The 21,974-nt window shown below is 40.2% G+C and overlaps 1 protein-coding gene across 3 annotated transcripts in view; it reads left to right on the top strand.

Moving 5' to 3' along the window:
- The window catches only part of INIP (INTS3 and NABP interacting protein), a 30,196-nt gene extending 10,259 nt beyond the window's left edge, over window positions 1-19,937 (top strand). For 2 of the 3 annotated variants that reach the window (XM_004320971.4, XM_019946456.3), the window contains 3 exons: window positions 12,408-12,510; window positions 15,928-16,018; window positions 17,159-19,937. In XM_004320971.4, coding sequence (XP_004321019.1) covers window positions 12,408-12,510; window positions 15,928-16,018; window positions 17,159-17,254 — 290 coding nt within the window. In that variant the 3' untranslated portion in view covers window positions 17,255-19,937. Of the gene's footprint in view, window positions 1-6,363; window positions 6,511-12,407; window positions 12,511-15,927; window positions 16,019-17,158 lie in introns of all 3 variants that reach the window. The other variant, XM_019946455.3, reaches the window with a different exon arrangement.
- Window positions 19,938-21,974: the final 2,037 nt, after the last annotated feature.

Below are 21,974 nucleotides of genomic sequence, written 5' to 3'. Positions count from 1 at the left end.
AGAAGGATAGGTGTTAGCTCTTCTCTAAATGTTTGATAGAATTCGCCTCTGAAGCCATCTGGTCCTGGGCTTTTGTTTGTTGGAAGATATTTTTTTTTCAATTTATTATTTTTGGCTCAATTGGGTCTTCGGTGCTGCACGTGGGCTTTCTATAGTTGCGGCAAGCGGGGGCTACAGTTCATTGCGGTGCGTGGGATTCTTATTGCAGTGCAGGGCTTTAGGTGTGTGGACTCAGTAGTTGCAGCTTGCAGGCTCTAGAGCACAGGCTCAGTAGTTGTGGTGCATGGGCTTAGTTGTTCCGTGGCATGTGAGATCTTCCTGGACCAGGGATCGAACCCGTGTATCCTGCATTGCCAGGTGGATTCTCAGTCACTGCGCCACCAGGGAAGTCCCTGTTGGAAGATTTTTAATCACAGTTTCAATTTCAGTGCTTCAAATTGGTCTGTTTATATTTTCTATTTCTTCCTGATTCAGTCTTGGCAGGTTGTGCATTTCTAAGAATTTGTCCATTTTAATGGCATATAGTTGCTTGTAGTAATCTCTCATGATCCTTTGTATTTCTGCAGTGTCAGTTGTTACTTCTCTTTTTTTCATTTCTAATCCTATTGATTTGAGTCTTCTCCCTTTTATTCTTGATGAGTCTGGCTAATGGTTTATTAATTTTGTTTCTCTTCTCAAAGAACCAGCTTTTAGTTTTATTGATCTTTGCTATTTTTTCCTTCATTTCTGATCTGATCTTTATGATTTCTTTCCTTCTGCTAACTTTGGGTTTTTTTTTTTGTGCTTTTTTCTCTAATTGCTTTAGGTGTAAGGTTAGGTTTTTTATTTGAGATATTTCTTGTTTCTTGAGGTAGGATTGTATTGATATAAACTTCCCTCTTAGAACTGCTTTTGCTGCATCCAGTAGGTTTTGGGTCGTCGTGTATTCACTGTCATTTGTTTCTAGGTATTTTTTGACTTCCTCTTTGATTTCATCAGTGATCTCTTGGTTATTTAGTAGTTTATTGTTTAACCTCCATGTGTTTGTATTTTTTACAAACTTTTTTCCTGTAATTGATATCTAGTCCCATAGTGTTGTGGTCAGAAAAGATACTTGATACAATTTTAATTTTCTTAAATTTACCAAGGCTTGATTTGTGACCCAAGATATGGTCTATCCTGGAGAATGTTCCATGAGCACTTGAGAAGAAAGTGTATTCTGTTGTTTTTGGATGGAATGCCCTATAAATATCAATTAAGTCGATCTTGTTTAATGTATCATTTGAAACTTGTGTTTCCTTATTTATTTTCATTTTGGATGATCTGTCCATTGGTGAAAGTGGGGTGTTAAAGTCCCATACTATGATTGTGTTACTGTCGATTTCCCCTTTTATGGCTGTTAGCATTTGCCTTATGCATTGAGGTGCTCCTATGTTGGGTGCATAAATATTTACAATTGTTATATCTTCTTCTTGGATTGATCCCTTGATCATTATGTAGTGTCCTTCAGTGTCTCTTCCAATAGTTTTATTTTAAAGTGTATTTTCTCTGATACGAGTGAGAATTGCTACTCCAGCTTTCTTTTGATTTCCACTTGTATGGAATAACTTTTTCCATCCCCACACTTTCAGTCTGTATGTGTCCCTAGGTCTGAAGTGGGTCTCTTGTAGACAGCATATATACGGGTCTTGTTTTTGTATCCATTCAGCCAGTCTGTGTCTTTTGTTTGGAGCATTTAATCCATTTACATTTAAGGTAGTTATTGATATGTATGTTCCTATTACCATTTTCTTAATTGTTTTGGGTTTATTATTGTAGGTTTTTTCCTTCTCTTGTGTTTCCTGCCTAGAGAAGTTCCTTTAGCATTTGTTGTAAAGCTCGTTTGGTAGGGTTGAATTCTCTTAGCTTTTGCTTGTCTTTGAAGGTTTTAATTTCTCCGTTGAATCTGAATGAGATCCTTGCTTGGTAGAGTAATCTTGGTTGTAGGTTTTTCCCTTTCATCACTTTAAATATGTCCTGCTACACGCTTCTGGCTTGCAGAGTTTCTGCTGAAAGATCAGCTGTTAACCTTATGGGGATTCCCTTGTATGTTATTTGTTGCTTTTCCCTTGCTGCTTTTAATATTTTTTCTTTGTATTTAATTTTTGACAGTTTGATTAATATGTGCCTTGGTGTGTTTTCCATTTACCCTGTATGGGACTCTCTGTGCTTCCTGGACTTGACTATTTCCTTTCCCATATTAGGGAAGTTTTCAACTATAATCTCTTCCAATATTTTCTCAGTCCTTTTCTTTTTCTCTTCTTCTTCTGGGACCCCTATAATTCGAATGTTGGTGTGTTTAATGTTGTCCCAGAGGTCTCTGAGACTGTCCTCAATTCTTTTCATTCTTTTTCATTTATTCTGCTCTGTGGTAGTTATTTCCACTACTTTATCTTCCAGGTCACTTATCCGTTCTTCTGTCTCAGTTATTCTGCTGTTGATTCCTTGCAGAGAATTTTTAATTTCACTTATTTTGTTGTTCATCATTGTTTGTTTGCTCTTTAGTTCTTCTAGGTCCTTGTTAAATGTTTCTTGTATTTTCTCCATTCTATTTCCAAGATTTTGGATCATCTTTACTATCAGTACTCTGAATTCTTTTTCAGGTAGATTGCCTATTTCCTCTTCATTTGTTTGGTCTGGTGGGTTTTTACCTTGCTCCTTCATCTGTTGTGTATTTCTCTGTCTTCTCATTTTGCTTAACTTACTGTGTTTGGGGTCTCCTTTTCTCAGGATGCAGGTTCGTAGTTCCCATTGTTTTTGGTGTCTGACCCCAGTGGGTGAGGTTGGTTCAGTGGGTTGTGTAGGCTTCCTGGTGTAGGGGACTGATGCCTGTGTTCTGGTGGATGAGGCTGGATCTTGTCTTTCTGTTGGGCAGGACCATGTCCGGTTGTGTGTTTCGGGGTGTCTATGACCTTATCCTGATTTTAGGCAGCCTCTCTGCTAATGGGTGGGGTTGTGTTCCTGTCTTGCTAGTTGTTTGGCATGGGATGTCCAGCACGAGAGCTTGCTGGTTGTTGAGTGGATCTGGGTCTTAGCTTTGAGATGGAGATCTCTGGGAGAGCTCTCACCAACTGATATTATGTGGGGCCAGGAGGTCTCTGGTGGACCACTGTCCTGAACTCGGCTCTCCCACCTCAGAGGCTCAGGCCTGACACCCGGCCAGAGCAACAAGACCCTGTCAGCCACACAGCTCAGAAGAAAAGGGAAAAAAGAAAGAAAGAAAGAAAAAAAGATAATAAAATAAATAAAGTTACTAAAATAAAAAATTTAAAAAATTCTTAAAATATAAAAAAGTAATTAAAAAAAAAAGAAGAGAGCACCAAACCAATAAATCCACCAGTGATAACAAGCACTAAAAACTATACTAAAAAAACCCCAAAACGGACAGAGAGAGCCCTGGGACAAATGGTAAAAGCAAACCTATACAGACATAATCACACAAAGAAGCATACACATACACACTCACAAAAAGAAAAAAAGGAAAAAAAAATATATTAAAAGAAAAAAAGAGAGCAACCAAATCAATAAACAAATCTACCAATGATAATAAGCTCTAAATACTAAACTAAGATAAACATAAAACCAGAAACAAATTAGATGCAGAAAGCAAACCCCAAGTCTACAGTAGCTCCCAAAGTCCACCGCATGAATTTTGGGATGATTCCTTGCCTATTTAGGCATTCCACAGATGTAGGGTACATCAAATTGATTGTGGAGATTTAATCCGCTGCTCCTAAGGCTGCTGGGAGAGATTTCCCTTTCTCTTCTTTATTCGCACAGCTCCTGGGGTTCAGCTTTGGGTTTGGACCCGCCTCTGCGTGTAGGTTACCCTCTGGCATCTGCTCTTCGCTCATACAGGAGGGGGTTAAAGGAGCAGCTGATTAGGGGGCTCTGGCTCACTCAGGCTGGGGGGAGGGAGGGGTGCGGATGCGGGGCGAGCCTGCGGCGGCAGAGGCCGGCATGACGTTGCACCAGCCTGAGGCGTGCTGTGCGTTCTCCCGGGGAAGTTGTCCCTGGATCACGGGACACTGGCAGTGGCGTGCTGCACAGGCTCCTGGGAAGGGAGGTGTGGATAGGGATCTGTGCTGCACACAGGCTTCTTGGTGGCGGCAGCAACCTTAGCGTGTCATGCCCGTCTCTGGGGTCCACACTGATAGCCGCGGCTCGCGCCCGTCTCTGGAGCTCGTTTAGGCGGCACTCTGAACTCCCTCTCCTTGCGTACCCCGAAACAATGGTCTCTTGCCTCTTAGGCAGGTCCAGACGTTTTCACAGACTCCCTCCCAGCTAGCTGTGGCGCACTAGCCCCCTTCAGGCTGTGTTCACGCAGCCAACCTGTCCTTTCCCTGGGGATGTGACCTCCGAAGCCGGAGCCTCAGCTCCCAGCCCCCACCCACCCTGGTGGGTGAGCAGACAAGCCTCTCGGGCTGGTGAGTGCTGGTCAGCACTGATCCTCTGTGTGGGAATCTCTCCACTTTGCCCTCCGCACCCCTGTGGCTGTGCTCTCCTCCGTGGCTGCAAAGCTTCCCTCATGCCCACCCCCCGTTTCTGCCCGTGAAGGGGCTTCCTAGTGTTTGGAAACTTTTCCTCCTTCACAGCTCCCTCCCTGACATGCAGGTCCCATCCCTATTTTGCCTCTGTTTTTTCTTTTTCTTTTGCCCTACCCAAGTACATGGGGAGTTTCTTGCCTTTTGGGAAGTCTGAGTTTTTCTGCGAGGGTTCAGTAGGTGTTCTGTAGCAGTTGTTCCACATGTAGATATATTTTTGATGTACTTGTGGGGAGGAAGATGATTTCCACGTCTTACTCCTCCACCATCTTGAAGGTCCCCCTCCCACATGGGTCTTTAAAAGCAAAGAATTTTTTCCTGGCTGTGGTCAGATAGAAATGACCACAGAAGGGTCAGAGACATGCAACGTTGTTGGCATTTAAGTTGGAGAAAGGGGACCACAAGCCAGGGAACTCAGGCATATCTATAAGATGGAAAAGGGAAGGAAACAGATTCTCTCCTAGAGCCTCCAGAAAGGAAAGCAGCACTTGATTTTAGCCCAGTGAGACTACTGACCTATAGAACTGTAAGATAATAGATTTGTGTTGTTTTAAGCCATTAAGTTTGTGGTAATTTGTTACAGCAGCAGTACGAATAATATACCATTTAACTATATGAGCCAAAAACCTCAGAACCATCCATGACACCTTCTTCCTCGTTCTTGACTTCTTATTTATTCTGTCACTGTCCTGTTGATTTAACTTCCTAAAAAGCTCTTGGGTCTGTTCATCTCTCTCCATTTCCCTGGCCACTAACTTCTGTCATCTCCAGCTTGTTCTACTGTAATAGTCTCTTTTTCTCTTGTCTAGTGTATTCTCAACCTTGTAGCTACAGTGATCTTTCTAAAGGGGGAAGTGTTATTTTGTCCCCCACCCCTAATTAACCTAATTAATCTAACATTTCAGCTCTAGCATTACTTCCTGTAGGAGACTTCTCTGACACTGCTCCCCCTACTCCCAATCTAGGTCAAGTTGATTCAACATTGATTCCTGTTGGTGGGGATGTAAACTGATACAGCCACTGTGGAGAACAGTGTGGAGGTTCCTTAAAAAACTAAAAATAGAACTACCATATGACCCAGGAATTCCACTACTGGGCATATACCCTGAGAAAACCATAATTCAAAATAAGTCATGTACCACAATGTTCATTGCAGCACTATTCACAATAGCCGGGAGATGGAAGAAACCTAAATGTCCGTTGACAGATGAATGGATAAAGAAGATGTGGCACATATATACAGTGGAATATTATTCAGCCATAAAAAGGAACAAAATTGAGTTATTTATAGTGAGGCGGATGGACCTTGAGTCTGTCATACATAGTGAAGTAAGTCAGAAAGAGAAAAACAAATACCGTATGCTAACACACATATATATATGGAATCTAGAAAAATTGTACTGATGAACCTAGTGGCAGAGCAGGAATAAAGACACAGATGTAGAGATTGGACTTGAGGATGGGGGCGGAAGGGGAGGCTGGGATGAAGAGAGTGAATAGCATTAACGTATATACACTTCCAAATGTAAAATGAATAGCTAGTGGGAAGCTGCTGCATAGCACAGGGAGATCAGCTCGACGCTTTGTGACCACCTAGCGGGGTAGGATAGGGAGGGTGGGAGGGAGGGGATATTGGGATATATGTATACGTATAGCTGATTCACTTTGTCATACAGCAGAAACTAACACAACAGTATGAAGCAATTATATTCCAATAAAGATGTAAAAAAAAAACAACAAAAACCTTGATTCCTACAATGATTGTTTTTAATACTTATAGAATGTTATTTCTTTATTTCAGACTACTCATCTTAGACTCTAATTATACATTCATTTGTGTAATTATTTGATAATCTCTATCTTCACGGGAATGTTTAAGAACCATGAGAACTAGCATCAAATCAAGTTGTGGCTCGTCATTGCATCCTTAGACTCTACCTTAGTGCCTGTATGTATGTCATGGATACACAATAAATATATGTTGAATCAATAAATAACTTAAAACATGTTAAACTAATAGTGCCACAGTGACTTTCCTCCAATATTGAACAGCTGTCTTTTTTTTTTTTTTTTGCCACGCCACACGGCTTGTGGGATCTCAGTTACCCAATCAAGGATTGAACCTGGGCATGGTGGTGAAAGCCCGGAATCCTAACCACTAGTCCACCAGGGAACTCCCCCTAAACAGCTGTCTTAGGATGATAGTTCATTTACTGTATAGTTGTGAAGAGTATATAGCTTGTAAGATAATCTTTTGAAAGGATTTGAATATTTTAAAATATCTTTTAAAAAATTGTTATGAAAGCAGTATAACAACTGTAATTGGAAAGTAGATTATCCACTAATCAAACAATAATTTTCATTCTTTAGTTTTAGATTTTTTTCAATAAAAGGAATTCCTATTAGTCCTTGTTTAAGTGTCATAGAGCTATTCACGCAAAGTGAATGTCAGCTGTTAGGTTTTAAATGCAATTTGCTGTAATGCTAGTTACTCCAGAATATTTTTAGTGACACAGAAATGTGTGGGAGTTAAATGTTTCTATAAATGAATATGGAAATGAGAATGTATATGATTGTGAATGGAGATAGAGTTATAGTTCTAAGTGGAACTTTTGGAGTGTGCTGCTTTATTCTAAGGTAATTTTATTAGGAAAAAGCTTAGTTATAAAGGAATATTAAGTAATTCCTACTGTACATGAGATAATATATTTTAACACTCTCATGCTTTTAAGAATGTAAAAGTTACATGTAACTTTAAGATACATGTAAAATAATGTAAAAGTAAAATGTTGAATTATGGTGAGAGACAGTTTGTGTTTAAAAAAATAATTCATGTAGTGATTAGAATAAAAGTTAAATTTTATATATTGATACCTTAGAGTAAGTTTGTATTACAAACTCTGAAGGTGGGAGAATGTTGCTCTAGAAAATTACACTTAACTACTTCACATAACCAAATTGACTACCTAGTTTTTTGCCTTATGTTTCAAATGTGAAATAAGCTATTATTATTACCTAACTGCTATCTGTTGACTTTTATATATTTCTATAATACAGTAAATGTTTTGTACAAAACTGACATGTAAATTAGTACTAGATTATTTTTGAACGCTCAAGAGGGAAGCATAGGCTTCAGGGCATAAGACAAGCTCAGAAAGTAAAAGCCTAGTAGACCTGACCATACCCTTTCCCTGTAAAATAGTTTTTGTGGCTCTCAGCTGCCTACATGTAGACCTTAAGTTCTTGAATGTTATGCAGGAGATAACCTTGCCTGGTTAGACTGTGGAATAGGAGGTGAGAGGGGAAGATGTTTTAGAGACATCAAGGATATAAAATTGATTGGACTAGGTGATTGGTTGGATGTGGGTAGGAAGAAGGAGGTATTATAAGGATAAAACTCAGGCTTCTGGGTGGGAGCGTGGGGCATTGAGATACAGAGAGAGGCATTATCCTTTACCAGGGAAGGAAGGCTATGAGCTACCCCTGTCTAATGACCGCTTATTTAACTATTTTAACAAGTTCTTTAATGTCTAAGGGGATTTTGTGCATGGAGAAAAATCCTCATCACTGCTCATAATTAATGCTCAGTTTTTAAACCTACTTATAAACTAAGCTCCAAAATAAAATGTTTTAAGCATTTAGAATTGATTACAAGCTTATTTAGTTAAATTCTCTTTAATAACAGTTTAAATTACAATTAATTTGACTTCTATAATACTTCACTTTATATAGTGATGGCAAAACTTACTATACTTAGGGCTTCCCTGGTGGCACAGTGGTTGAGAGTCCGCCTGCCGATGCAGGGGATGGGGGTTCGTGCCCTGGTCCAGGAGGATCCCACGTGCCGTGGAGTGGCTGGGCCCATGGGCCATGGCCGCTGAGCCTGTGCGTCCGGAGCCTGTGCTCCGCAGCGGGAGAGGCCGCAACAGTGGGAGGCCTGCGTACCCCCCCGAAAAACACAAACAAACTTACTATACTTAAAATTAAACCTATTTTAAAATACTAACCCATGGGTTTAATTAATTCATTTACTCTCTCTGTAGTACTTTGTTTTTTTAATCTTCCTTGGATTATAATAATCTTCCCAGATTCTTATTTCTGTACTTTCCCAGGATTTTAGTAATTTTTTTATACCTTCCTAGGGTTATGGTTGTCTTACCACTACCAAAACAAAACAAAATTTCAGATTAGTCAAGGTTTAGGGTTTGTTGATGGATTTAATTCTTAGGTAAATCATAAGATTTGCTTATGCCTTTAAAGATGATTTAAAAGTTGCATTGGTGTGCACTTGGTCACTTCTGTAACTAAACTTGCCAAGTTAATGAGATTTTTTTTTTTTTAACTCATGCCTTTTCTCATAGATTTTTAGTTTCTTGCAACCTGGGGTTACTCCCTGAATGAAATATTCTTCTTCTTCTTTTTTTTTTTTAAATGTGATTAGCATTTTATAACCCATTGTTCTGTTGTCATTATGAATTGCCCTTTTCTGGTAGCATTCCTGCCAGGAATTATGGACGTTTCATCTCCCAGGAAATCAGGGATCAGGTCTGTACCATTAGCTCTCTTTAGGATATTCCGCTAATTCATCCAGTTAGAGCTCAGGGTTTCTCCGTGGTCATTGTGTGTGACCATGGGTGCTCATCTACCACTGCGTTTCCTTTCAAATGGTGTGTGTGTGTGTGTGTGTGTGTGTGTGAAGACCTGCTCTGATCTGACCCTCCTGTTCTTGGTATATAACTTGCTTTTTCTGGGACTATTTGGCTTATCCACAGTTCCCTATATCTACCCCTTCCTCCTGTAACTAAACAAAAAAGTAAACAGCTATGCCTTATAAACAGACATAAACTTAATAGGAGAAACAAAACATCTAAATGTTAACACTAACCTAATTATTAGCATAATGACTATTATTTTACCTTTCTTTACAATCTTTTTATATACTTTAACTTTTTTTTTTTTTTTTTTTTTTGCCGCACCACACGGGTTGTGAGATCTTAGTTCCCTGACCGGGGATTGAATCTGGCCCCTTAGCAGTGAAAGTGCAGAGTCCTAACCACTGGACTCCCAGGGAATTTCCTAACTTTCTTTTTTGTATCTTTTTATGAATTCATGGTTTATCATGGATTCAGTTTGTTCCATTTAGTTATAATTATTATTCTCTTTTTAATGTTCCAGTTGTTGCCTGGCCAACCTCAAGCTGGGAAGCATTCTTCACTTTACAGAGCACTCACTTTTGCATTCCTCTAAATAACACATTACAGTATACTTATCCTTCCATAATTATCGTACCTTAATTTGTATTATATTACTTTTAGGGAAGTTTCTATTATATAAAATCAATAATACCCAAATTCTATACTTCCCATCTGATCCATATAATACTGACTGATTTATTTGGGTAACAGGCTCACCATGAGTAGTGAAATAGATTGAGAATAACATAGCTCTCCTTAGTGGGCAAAGATCATGGACAAAGAAACTAGTGTATTAATATTAATTTAGAGCCTATAGTTACTAATTTTCACACTTAATTTCCATGGTAACAGGGAGTTCACTATAGCTACCTGTGCTCCGATTGTCAGACATGCATGAAATTTTTTTAAAGGAGGCTGTTACTGATCAAGCCAAGAAAGACGTGATTTTTTTTAAAAGTTAGTGAATCATATGAAATTATTGTTTCTGTAGGTAGAAAATGGTGAAATATAGGCAATTTAATAAGTGTGACTTACCAGTGTGCTACATTACTTTCGACGATGTCATATTTTTGTGAAGTGGGTTTTTGGCAATTGCTTTGATAAAAAACAAGTACTGTGTGGAACAGGGAATGAGGATGGTAGTGTCTGAACTGATTCCCAGGTTTGCAAAGTTATACAGTGCCCAGGTACACACACTGCATTAGTGGTTATTTTAAAATGAAATAAAATATTTTTCTTTCAATTTATGGGTATTATTTTTTTAAAAAACTACAGGATGTTAGGACATCATACTTATTAGGTTGTTTGGACTTGACATTCTATATTACTTTGGTAATGGTGTTTCTTTAACAGTATTTCGACAAAGTTTCAATTATTTTTACACATGGCACCCTTTACCATAGCATTAGCGCTCACAGGCATAAGTATCGTACATTCTTGGGAGTTCTGTATTAAATCCTTCCTTAGGTAGAAGACTTCTCCTGAGGCAGTCCTGTCTATGAGGTTGGGTGGAGCCTGTAATGACATGTGGCATGTAAAGGCCTTATAGTTTCTTCCCTGGAAGATTAACTAAGAGGTCCGCAGGAAGGAAGATTAGAATTAGGATTAGAATAGATGAAGGATCACCTGGAAGGCTTGCAAAATCATCTCCTCAGAAGTACCAGAATGTGTTAGTGTGAATTATCTGTTCCAGAAAGGAGTCTGCTATTACTAGAATTTGACGACAGGTTGATGGCATAAGCATGAGGGGGCAGAGAAGGAAAATGGAGATGATAAATTCCTAAAACGGCTGTGGCAGAGACAGGTTTTGCCCATTTCTGGCCTGGCCCGAGTCAGTTTACTGTTGCTAGATTTAAGAGCAGGTTTAGGGGAAAGTGCCGCAAGCCTCAGCTGCTTCTGGTTCAGCCCGATCTCAGTGTGGATCTCAGTGAATGCTCCTGTTCTTGTACGTCCTGCGCTGTCCCTGACCTAACTCCTCTCCCCAGGAGAGGAGGAAATATGCATCCTACCACCCAATTCCCCTTTATGATCAATATAAAGTGCTTATAATCCCTCATGTGAGTACCCTTAGGAGTGCTTACTTCTGCTCTGCTTGAAAGCTCCCTCCTTCCCCATTCATTCTTTCTTCTAGCGCAGTGATGCTAACCCAGTGGTTCTAGTCCCCTGGCCTTTTTTTGCCTCTGTAGTTTTTTTCCTAATCCTTTAACCTTTCCATTTGTTTTCTTCTAAATTAGGGATCAGAAACTTAAATGCCTACAGGTATAAACAAATCTGATAAGGACTGTAACAAGCTGGAGAGTGCCCAGCTAAAAGGGACAACTGTTTCTTTGTTCTACATAATTGTTGCCATGGAGGCATCCAGACCCCTGTGCCAGACCTTGAGATGTTTCAAGAGAAGCAAGTAATCTGAGAATTTTGTATACAGTGTTTACATGTTGGCATTTAATTCAGATTTTAAAAACATAGTTGGATGCTGCTCCTGGGCCAGGACTTAGAACCTCTGCTCTAGATCTTACGTTAAAATTGAAGCTCAAAATTGATAAGGGACCTATCTGTTTGTACCCTGTCAGTTATGCTCCATTTCTCTCTCAGAATTGCTTTCTAGTCAGTTGCAATTCTCTGACTTGTTCCTTGAAAGACTGTGTGTCTCTGAATGAAAGCATTTCATTACATCTCTGAATGAAAGCAGTTGAGAAAAATACTGTTGTGACCTGAGTGTATCTAATGCTTTCCCCTCATGAAGGAGGCATTCACAGAGAGGCCTAAAACTGAGAACTAAGAAAATCTTCACTCCCAGAGATTCAGCAGGATAGAGATTGGTCCCTGTAGCATTTGGGGCTGCAGAGATTTTGTTATAAAACAAATGCAGTTACCCATACTTTGATGATTAAAATTCTTTAGAACTAAGTCTTAAAACAGTCCTCAGTCAGTATTATCCTTTGCATTTATCTGCGTATTATCCTATTAAAGTTGCTGGAAAATAGGCAGTAGGGAGATAGTAACCATCTAGGGAAACTGCTTACTAGTGGGTTCGTTGTCATGTTAGAGAACAGAATTTTGCTTTCTGGGTTTCTAGGTAGCCTAGGTTTATAAAACAGCTCTAAAACATTTTATTTCTCTTTCTCGTCCCCAACACTCTCTCTTTTTTTAGGTTTTCAAAACAAAAATAGAGTTGCAATCTTGGCAGAACTGGACAAAGAAAAAAGAAAATTACTAATGCAGAACCAATCTTCAACAAATCATCCTGGAGCTAGGTATTGAAGAATAATGTGGTTTTTATATTCAGTGATATAAAAAATACCTTGGACAATATAACTGAAATTGGTTGGCAATGGTTTGTTTCTTTAACATTGGAATTTAACATGTTTTATTTCCTAGTTAGACTTGAAAAGTTAGATTATTTAATTGCTTAGATTTTAAATATTTTAATTCTAATCAGACTTAAAATTTCCCTACAGCCTACTTTCAAAAAAAGAAAAGAGTTTTGTGTAGTTGTTTTGTTACTGAAATTATTGTTAATGTCCCACTTTTTAAGCATTATGCAAAATAGGTAAAGTTGCGGTAGCTTAATGATCTTTATTGTATTCCGTTTCTGCCATCTTAAATCTCTTCCCTGACATCTGTTATCCCATTCAGCCACCACCCTAACTTTCCCCTCTCTTTTTTTTTTATCTGTTTCTGTTATTTTATTTGCTTGTTAGATTGATTTCTAGTAAAAGTATAATATATAATATAGTATAAAATATTCTTCTGTTTCTTCAGGGGACTGTTCCTGGTGAATTCAGGGATACAGGAAAGGACTCTCGTGAAAGCTAGAGCTAATTTATATTTTTAGATGTGCAGAGTCAGCCAGACCTCTTAAAGGAGTTGTCTGTACATACTCATCTCTGCTTTCTCACTTATTTACTCCCCAACCCACTACAATCTGACTTCCGCGCCTCCCCACCTCCAACCCAAAGAACAGGTTTGAGCCTAGGTCGCTTGCAACCTCCTTGTGGCTAAATCTGGTGGACCAAAGTCCTTTTCTTGTTAGACTTCCTAGCATTATTTGACACCACTGATTGCGCCCTTTTTTTTTTTTTTTAATTGAAATGGAGTTGTGTTAGCTTCAGGTGTACTACACAGTGATTTGACATGAGCATACATTGTGAAATGATCGCCACAGTGCCTAGGAACTATTGTCTCCACACAAAATTAATACGGTATCATGAATCATATTCCTTGTGCTGTATATTACATTCCTGTGACTTCTTTATTTTCTCACTGAAGGTTTGTGCCTCTTAATCCCCTTCACCTATTTTGCCCACCCCCAACCTGCTCCCCTCTGGTAACCACCTGTTTGTTCTATCTATGAGTCTATGAGTCTGTTTTCTTTTCTTTATTGGTTAATATATATTTTAAAATATTTTATTGGAGTATAGTTGATTTACGATGTTGTGTTAGTTTCAGGTGTATATGAATCTGTTTTCATTTTGTTTTGTGTGTTTTGTTTTTTAGATTCCATATATAAGTGAGATCACATGGTATTTGTTGTCATCAATGGCAAGATTTCTTTCTTTTTTTTAACGGCTGAGTGGTATTCCATTGTATACAGCGACCTCCTTAAAATACTCTCTTTCCTTGGCTTCCATTCATCCACTGTTATACTATCTTGGTTTCTTTTGCAGACATTTCTCCACTGCCTCTCTCTCTTTTTTTAAAAATTAATTAATTTTTGGCTGTGTTGGGTCTTTGTTGCGATGCGTGGGCTTCTCATTGAGGTAGCTTCTCGTTGCGGAGCACGGGCTCTAGGCGCACAGGCTTCAGTAGTTGTGGCACAGAGGCTCAGGAGTTGTGGCTCGCAGGCTCTAGAGTGCAGGCTCAGTAGTTGTGGCACACGGGCTTAGTTGCTCTGCAGTATGTGGGGTCTTCCTGGACCAGGGCTTGAACCTGTGTCCCCTGCATTGGCACGCAGCTTCTTAACCACTGTGCCACCAAGGAAGTCCCACTTCCTGTCTCTTGAATGTTGATATTCCTCAGAGTTCTGTTCTAGATCCAGTCTCCCAGTCTACGTCTTTTCACTGGACAGTTGCATTCACTTTCACAGCCTGTAATTTATGTGCTGATAACTTTTATACATTTGCATCTCCAGCCTCGTCCTCTGTCTCAAGCACCAGACTGCCTGCTGGACATCTGCACTTTGATGTCTTCCAGGCATTTCAAACTGAGTATGTCCCACACCGAACTCATCTTCCCTCCCTCTCTACCTGCTTAATATTGTTGGCTTGCTTGTCTCCATGAGTGGTACAGATCTACTAGTAATCAGAGTCAGAAATATGAACTTTAATTGTTTATTATTCCCTTTTACTTCCATCTCTAAACATTTGTCATTCTCTTATGTTTATATTTTGAAATGTGTCTCAGACTTGTCCATTTTTCTTTATTGCAACTGATGCTGCCCTGGTCCTGGCCACTCTCATTTTTTGCCTCAGTTACTACCTCCTGAATTTCCCACAGTCTTAAGTTCTCTCGAATACATTTATCAGTTGTGTCAGTTAGGATGTTTTAATCTGGAAGTAACAGAAAACCAAAAAGTTGGCCTAAACGTTAGGATATAGGTTAACCAGAAGCGTGAAATAAGGTGATTCCAGAATGGCTCACTATCGCTTCTCGGCCTTTTGGCTAAGATCAAGTGCAGAATGGCTCACTGCAGCGGCACACCAGTGTCAGCACTGATCGAGCTTCCTTTCTTCTCTCCTTTCTGCCCTTCTCCGTGGGTCAGCACCTCCTTACTGGTCAAAATATGACTGCAGTAGCCTAGGCATCACTGTACACCGAGCCCCCATAGAGGCAAAAGCCAGAAAGGTTCCTCTCCTGTGTCCATTTTGTAAGAGTGAGGAAAATGTTCTCAAAGCCTTCAAGCAGACTACCCGTGAAGTCTAGCTGCCCAGAATTGTGAACCTTTCTCTTGCCTAAACAGGAAACCAGCAAGGGAAATGGTATTTATTGTCTTATACCAATCAAAGTTCACCCCCTGGGGGATAACCTGGCCCACCATGAAGAATGGGACCAACGATAATTGAACTAAGTATGGGTTCCATTAGTGAGAAAGAAGGGAGAGCAACAATTGTTGGGGAGATGACCAGCACTGTCTGTCACAGTGGCGGTCTTTCTGAACTGTAGTGTGGTAATTCTGATCAAATCACTCTTCTGCTTATAACACTCTTTGGGAGTCTCCCTTCACTGTTAGGATAAGGTCTTCATTTCTTAATTTATTTCACAAGGCTCTACATATCCCGGCACCTGCCTTCCTCCCTAGCCTCATTCTTTGCCAACCCATTTCTCCCCTCCCGAGCCCTGACCTTCAGTCCTACCTTTGCATGTTCTACCTTCTGCTTGAAACATTCAACTCTTTAGTTTTCTTCATAAATGTAACTTTATGATAGACCAGAGTACCTCAAATCTGTTTGAAAGCAGAGGACCATAAATCATCAATTAAAAGGAGATAATCTGAAGCCCTAGTAAATGATATAGGCTTTCTTCATATAAATTAATGTAGACAGTGGGAGAAGGAAAAAAGACTTATTCAGGAAGTTCTTTTTTGTAATCCCTATTTAGAATATCTAAAGAAAAATGTGATTCAGAAGTAAGGGAGTCTCTAAACAGTCAAGTAACTAAGATTCCCGTTTTAGCATTGCGCTCTCGAGACCCGCTCTTAACAAGGACTTCCGGGACCACGCTGAGCAGCAGCATATTGCAGCCCAGCAGAAGGCGGCTTTGCAGGTGAGGAAAGTGTGGCTGACATTCTTGTCTCATTGGAGATTTCCTGGGGCTTGGAAACCAGCACTATTCTTATTTTGTATTTCAGTGGAGCAATATCAATAAAAACGTTCCACACGTAATTGCAGTTGTTTGGTGACATTCAGGCATGCCCAGAGGATTTGAAGGACCAGATACGGCAGTAATGAAAGTATCTTTCATGGTGTTGACGTGGTCCTGATTGATTCTGTGCCACACCTGGCAAGGGCCTGCTGCACACAGAAGAGTTTAGGGTACTTGGATGGACAGAATGATCCTGAAAAGCTGAACTGGCTACTTTAATAGCACGTATCTAGTTTTTCAGATTTGTCGTGTGCCGTTACGTCCTGTGATAGTCTGACCGGTTTATTATTGTTGTTTGGATTCCGTTTTTAATGGTCAGCATGTCTGTTGTGCAGGAAATGTTTAAAGACTATAGGAATATGATAATCTATCAGTTAAAAAAATTGTTCTTATTATGATAACCAATTTTAGTATTTCATTGATCTTGGATAATTTAACTAAGATTCCTAGAAACCTTGCACTAGACATCGTTACCTATGCTTTTAAACCTTAGAATCTCAGGATTGGAAGGGATATTAAAGATCATCTCACTTTAGACAACCTATGAACAGTCCTTTGTTTAGTGACAAGGGACGTCACTGGTGGTTCTCTGTTATTTATATGCCAACATTCTCTACAAAATGTTGGTATCTTAATCACCAGTAATCAGCTGTCTTTCCCCCTTCTCCTTCCAACTACTGCCCTTCTTTCTCACTCTCCTGCGTTACTGACCAAGAGCAGAGTACTTTGGGACCTTTGTTGCTAGTTTTCCTCCCCACTCCAAGGAACAAAGTAATTCATGTCTTCGACTCAATTATTGACTGAAGAGAATCACAGGGGAGAGAGTGGGGATGATAAATTAGTACCTGGTGCAAATTGTTAATATGAATTCTTTATTATTATCCATCTCCTGTGTATTTAAACAAAATTAACAGCATAAGGACTGATTTTTAAAACAAATTTGGTCTCAAGCACTCAGAGAGGATAAGTAATTTTACTGCCTTGGTTGAAGAATTGTGACTCTTAATAGCTGAATTGCCTTTTTTTTTAACTCTTTCCCAGCATGCACATGCACATTCATCTGGATACTTCATAACTCAAGATTCTGCATTTGGGAATCTTATTCTTCCTGTTTTACCTCGCCTTGACCCAGAATGAAGAAAATATTTGTAACAAAAGTAACTTTGTAATATCAAATGCCAAAGCTACTATCAGTCAGTGCTATACAAACTGTGACTTGCTGAATTTTGGTGAACTTTTACATATTTTGTTTCTTCAAAAGAAAGATATGTGTAAGTGAAAGCAAAACAGAAGGGTGACCAGGATGATGATAGCTCTGGAAGCTGTATTATCTGAGGAACTGATTATGCTACCCATGACTGTAACTTTTGTGTAATGCAGTTTGATTTTTAATTCTGAGTCAGACTCTGAATTGGATGTGGTCATATAAACCCACCCCACCACCAGCTAGTTGGACTGAGTATATTATGTCTACAGTAGACTTTCAAGAACCATTTAAAGTACTTAACTTTAAACAAATGAGGGTGCTTTTTAAAAATGTGAACCAATAGGCTTAAGTAAGTTACATTCACATTTGCTGTTTATAGAATTGATATCAGTGTACCTTTTGAGTTTATAATCAGCGCATCCTGAAATACCCTTTAACTTGTGACTCGTTCCCCTATTCTCAATTTTAAAGGAAAACCCAAGATAAGACTAAGTTACCAACCAGTCTTAAACATCTTTTATAAACCTATGCCACTACAAATTATGTGACTAAATGCTATTAAAAACAATTAATAAGAAATGTAGTTTTAAATTTTGCATATGCTCTTATTTAGTGTCACTGCATGAATGGTGTGCCTGTACAGTTTTACTGCCCATTTTTGCTCTAATTAGAAACATTAACTAAAGTTGAGCCCCTTTTTGGTTATTGTAAAAGGGAAAGAATTAGGTTAAGCAAGTTTCTCAACGTGATACATCTTTAACAGAATCCAGGGTGCTTATTTAAATATGCAGTCCCTACAGCTGACCCTAGTCCCACGGAATTAGTGTCTCTAATTCAAAATAAAGTCTGAAAACCATGGGTTAGAGAATTCAGTTGTAGGTCCCTGAAACTTAGAGGTCGTTTAGCTAACCGACATTTTTTTACTTTTAATAGGACTGAAATTAAGTTTTCTACTATATCACAGATACAGTATTTTTTATAACTGACCTCATCTTGGCCTTGAGTCCCCATCCTCTCTGGTGGTAGCCTGAAATTTAAACTTTATATTCCAGTTTGGGTCAATAATTAGAATAAGTCCATCTCCCTTTTTAAAGAGTTTCTTCTCTCTCCTTCCCTTAGATATTTGTACCAACCACACAGCCCCATCTTACCCCAACTATATGAAAAGGAGTGGACAGTTCTAGATATGGCTGCGCCATTTAGATTCTTTCTGTTGAGAACTGCGACTGCTTTTCTTCATTTGGGTGAGTTGGCAGCTGTCCCCATCGTAATGGTCACCATTGCAGCGAAGGTGCCCTTTCTTCTGCTGCTGAGGGTCACCTGGGGCCTTTGCCTCTGCCCTGCCTCAGGTCCACACAGCTAGCCTTGGCCCTTCTTATCGTGGTCCTCATTTCCTTGAATTGATTTGACTAAGTTTCTGTTCTGTGCGATCCAGGAGCTACTGGCGTCGTTCTAAATCTACCGATGCTAAGGAGATACATTTTTTGGATTGTATAGTTTTTTATTGTTGAAGCCTCTGCCAAATGTGTGACTTTTATAACCTCGGTAAAGAGGTCTTTTCCCAGTGGTATCTTTTCTGGTCGCAGCCTTTCAAATAGAGTGAGCACTTCCTTCACCCCTCTCCTTTGAATCACGTACAAATTCAGTTCAGTTCCATGTGTATTTTTTAATACCTACTCTGTAAAGCTGTGCCCTGGGGGGAAAAGGAGAGTAAGACTTGCTCTTAAAGAGGTCACGGTGGAGAGGATCCTACTGTGGTACAGCAGTGAGGAAGCCAGCGTCCAGTGAGTGGCACAGGAGCCGCATCCCGGAGACGGGCAGTCTACACAGGCCTAGGAGTATCGATGGGATTTTACCTGGCAGGGGAGGGAAGAGCTGCTCCAGGTAGAGGTCAGGATTTCATAGTCAAAGAGAGGTAGGGACTACGACAGTTGTGAGGACTGCAGAGGATAATGGAGAGGGCAGCAGTGGGCTCCGTCAGAAGCCCTGAGGACACGTGCCAGCGTTGCTTCCCTCGGAGCGCGCGTGTGTGTGGCTAACCCACTTAACCTTGAGCTTTACGTGTCACTCTGTCTCATCTGTATAACGGGCACAGAACACACTCTGCCTACTCCATAAAGTGTCTAGATCAGTATTTTTCAAAGTGTAGGTCTCAACACGTTACCGAATTGAGAGGCCAACTTAATAGCTGAATGGGGTGTGACCCGCTTTTTTTTTTATATATAAAATAGAAAATATCAGAGTACATGGCATGTAATAATAGGAGGTTTTGTTCATGAGTCTTCCTTTTCTGTGTGTTTTACTTATTTTGTTTATTGTATGCTCCACTAGCATGTAAGGTCTTTGAAGGCAAGGGCTTTTGTTCCCTCCTTCCTTTTTGTTTACTACTGTATTCTGCTGAGAATAGTATTTGGCATATTGTAGGTAGTTAATACTTACTTAATTGAAGGAATGAATGAATGAATAAATATGACCTGAATCATGATATAAAGGTGTTTTTTTTTTTTTACTGTGAAATGGCAAAAATGTTTTGAAAGCCACTGCTAAATAATACAGACGATAGTGCTTTGTATGACTCTGGAATAAAAACTGAAATGACTTAATAATTTCAAAGGCAGATTTTTTTTTTTCCTGAACAATCTATAAGCTGTCTCATTATTTGTCTCAGTTCTTTGCTTTACTTTGGCAATAAAAACTCAGCTTCTATATGCACTTAAGGCCCACTGAGGCAAGGGTTTTGGCAAATATGGTTACACTCAGAACAGAAGATCGACAGAGAGGACATCGGTTCGTTAGTGCAGTTGGTCCCCCCACTGGAATCCTACCAGCTGGCACTAGCCCATTTCAGTAGCATTAAGTTCAACCAGTATTTACTGAGCGCTACCTCCTCACCTCTGTCTGCACAGTGACTAGCACACAGTTGACACCCACAGCTTTTTTTAATGAGCAAATAAAGAACGAACATGTATGGAGGAGAACTTCGCTGTCCTCAAGAATCTGACAGTCTAGAGTAGGTGACACTAGTAGCTAATGCTAATAGCACACCAGTAGTGAGGAAGGAATGAGTACATGAGCGTGGAAGGACCAGTGAAGGCTCCATCGGAGAACAATCATTTGAACTTGGCTTTCAAGATGAGAGATTCCAGCCGGGAAAGATAGGAGAGCAACATTCAGAGCAAAAGAAAAACCTGCACAAAGGCAGGCAGGAGAGCCGGTGTAGGGGCCATTGTGAAGCAACCAAAAGTCCAGTTTGGTTGGACTTGTATGGACCTTGTGGGTAAATTTGTATACGGCAATAATTAGAATGAAGCCAAACGTAGGCTGGACTCATATTCTAGAGAGTCTGGAATTCCAGGGTGAGGCAAATGTCTGTAGCCCAGTATAGAGCTGGGAGTGACTGAACATTTTTGAGCACAGGCACGTATAGAGATGAACCAATTAGGCCCTCATGAGCTCTTGGGAAAGGGGGACTTGCAAGGCACCAGAAGAATTTTCACTCTCAGTTTCTACTGAGAATTCAGACAGGCGTGTTCTGTTTACATCCACGCCTCAGCTCCAGCCCCATCTACCTCTGCTGTCTCTTCCGCTTAGTTCTTGGATTCTTAACCCAAATTTCTGTTTCTTCACCTCCCCTCTTAACCCAAATTTCTGTTTCTTCACCTCCCCCCTTATCTGTCTTTCGCTCTCACAGCTTTCCTCTAGAGCTCTACCTCCAAGAACCTTTTAAGAAAGAAAAAGCAAGGCATCCTTGCAAATATTCATTTAACCTTCACGACAGCTCAGTGAGTGGACGTTCTTAGTAGTCTACTCAGCACAAATTCTTCCTTTCCCCTTCCTAACAATACTCAGATTTTTATTGAGCATGACCCTTCCCCAATACAGCCAGTGTGCCGACTGTCTCAGCAACAGGGGTGGGCCTTACGTGCTCCAAACCGATCAGGATAACTCCCTCTTGCCACAGCCAGTCAGCACGTGGTATATCACAGGCCACGGGAACTGGTTCAAGAGTGGACACGTTACCCAAGTTCAACCCAAGTGAGACTGCAGGAGAGGTTTGCTGCACATGTGGAAAAGATATTTTTTCACCTTTCTGAGACTGCTACCAAAAGGGAGTCTTTCTAGATGTGTAAAAGGAAATTATATATATTTTTTTCCTGAGTGTTGTTGGCAGCCGTCATGTGACCATGAGGTGGAACAGCCTTAGGATGAAGCCACCACGATAAAAGGTGCAACAGAGAAATATAGAGAAACTGGGTCCTTGAGGACATCATTGCACAGCTGAGTCAATTCCTACAGTGCCGCCCTTCCTCTATGGAAGGGTATGTATGGGGGTAGTAAACCCTCATTATTGTTTAAGCCAGATTAAAGTAGGCTTTCTGTCACTTGGCATCTAAACACAAGATGTACTAACTTGCTAAGTGATCTCTTAGCCACACAGCTAGGAGGTGGGAGAGCAGAACTCAAAACTCCCATCTCGCCTCGGGTGCCACCTCCACCGCCTGCCTTTCGCTCTTGGTTGCCACCAGAGTGAGCTGCCTGCTCTTCCCTCCCTTGCGGTTCAGCCTCCTGCCCTGCACCTGCGGCCCCCAACCCTCCCATGACGTCCTTTCCTGATGATGCCCTGCTGTGATGTCTGGAATTCCTTTGGTT

This window comes from Tursiops truncatus, chromosome 6 (assembly GCF_011762595.2).
Source record: "Tursiops truncatus isolate mTurTru1 chromosome 6, mTurTru1.mat.Y, whole genome shotgun sequence".
NCBI classification, from domain to species: domain Eukaryota; kingdom Metazoa; phylum Chordata; class Mammalia; order Artiodactyla; family Delphinidae; genus Tursiops; species Tursiops truncatus.
Note: the sequence above shows the minus strand (reverse complement) of the source record. Positions and strands in the feature narration are given on the sequence as shown.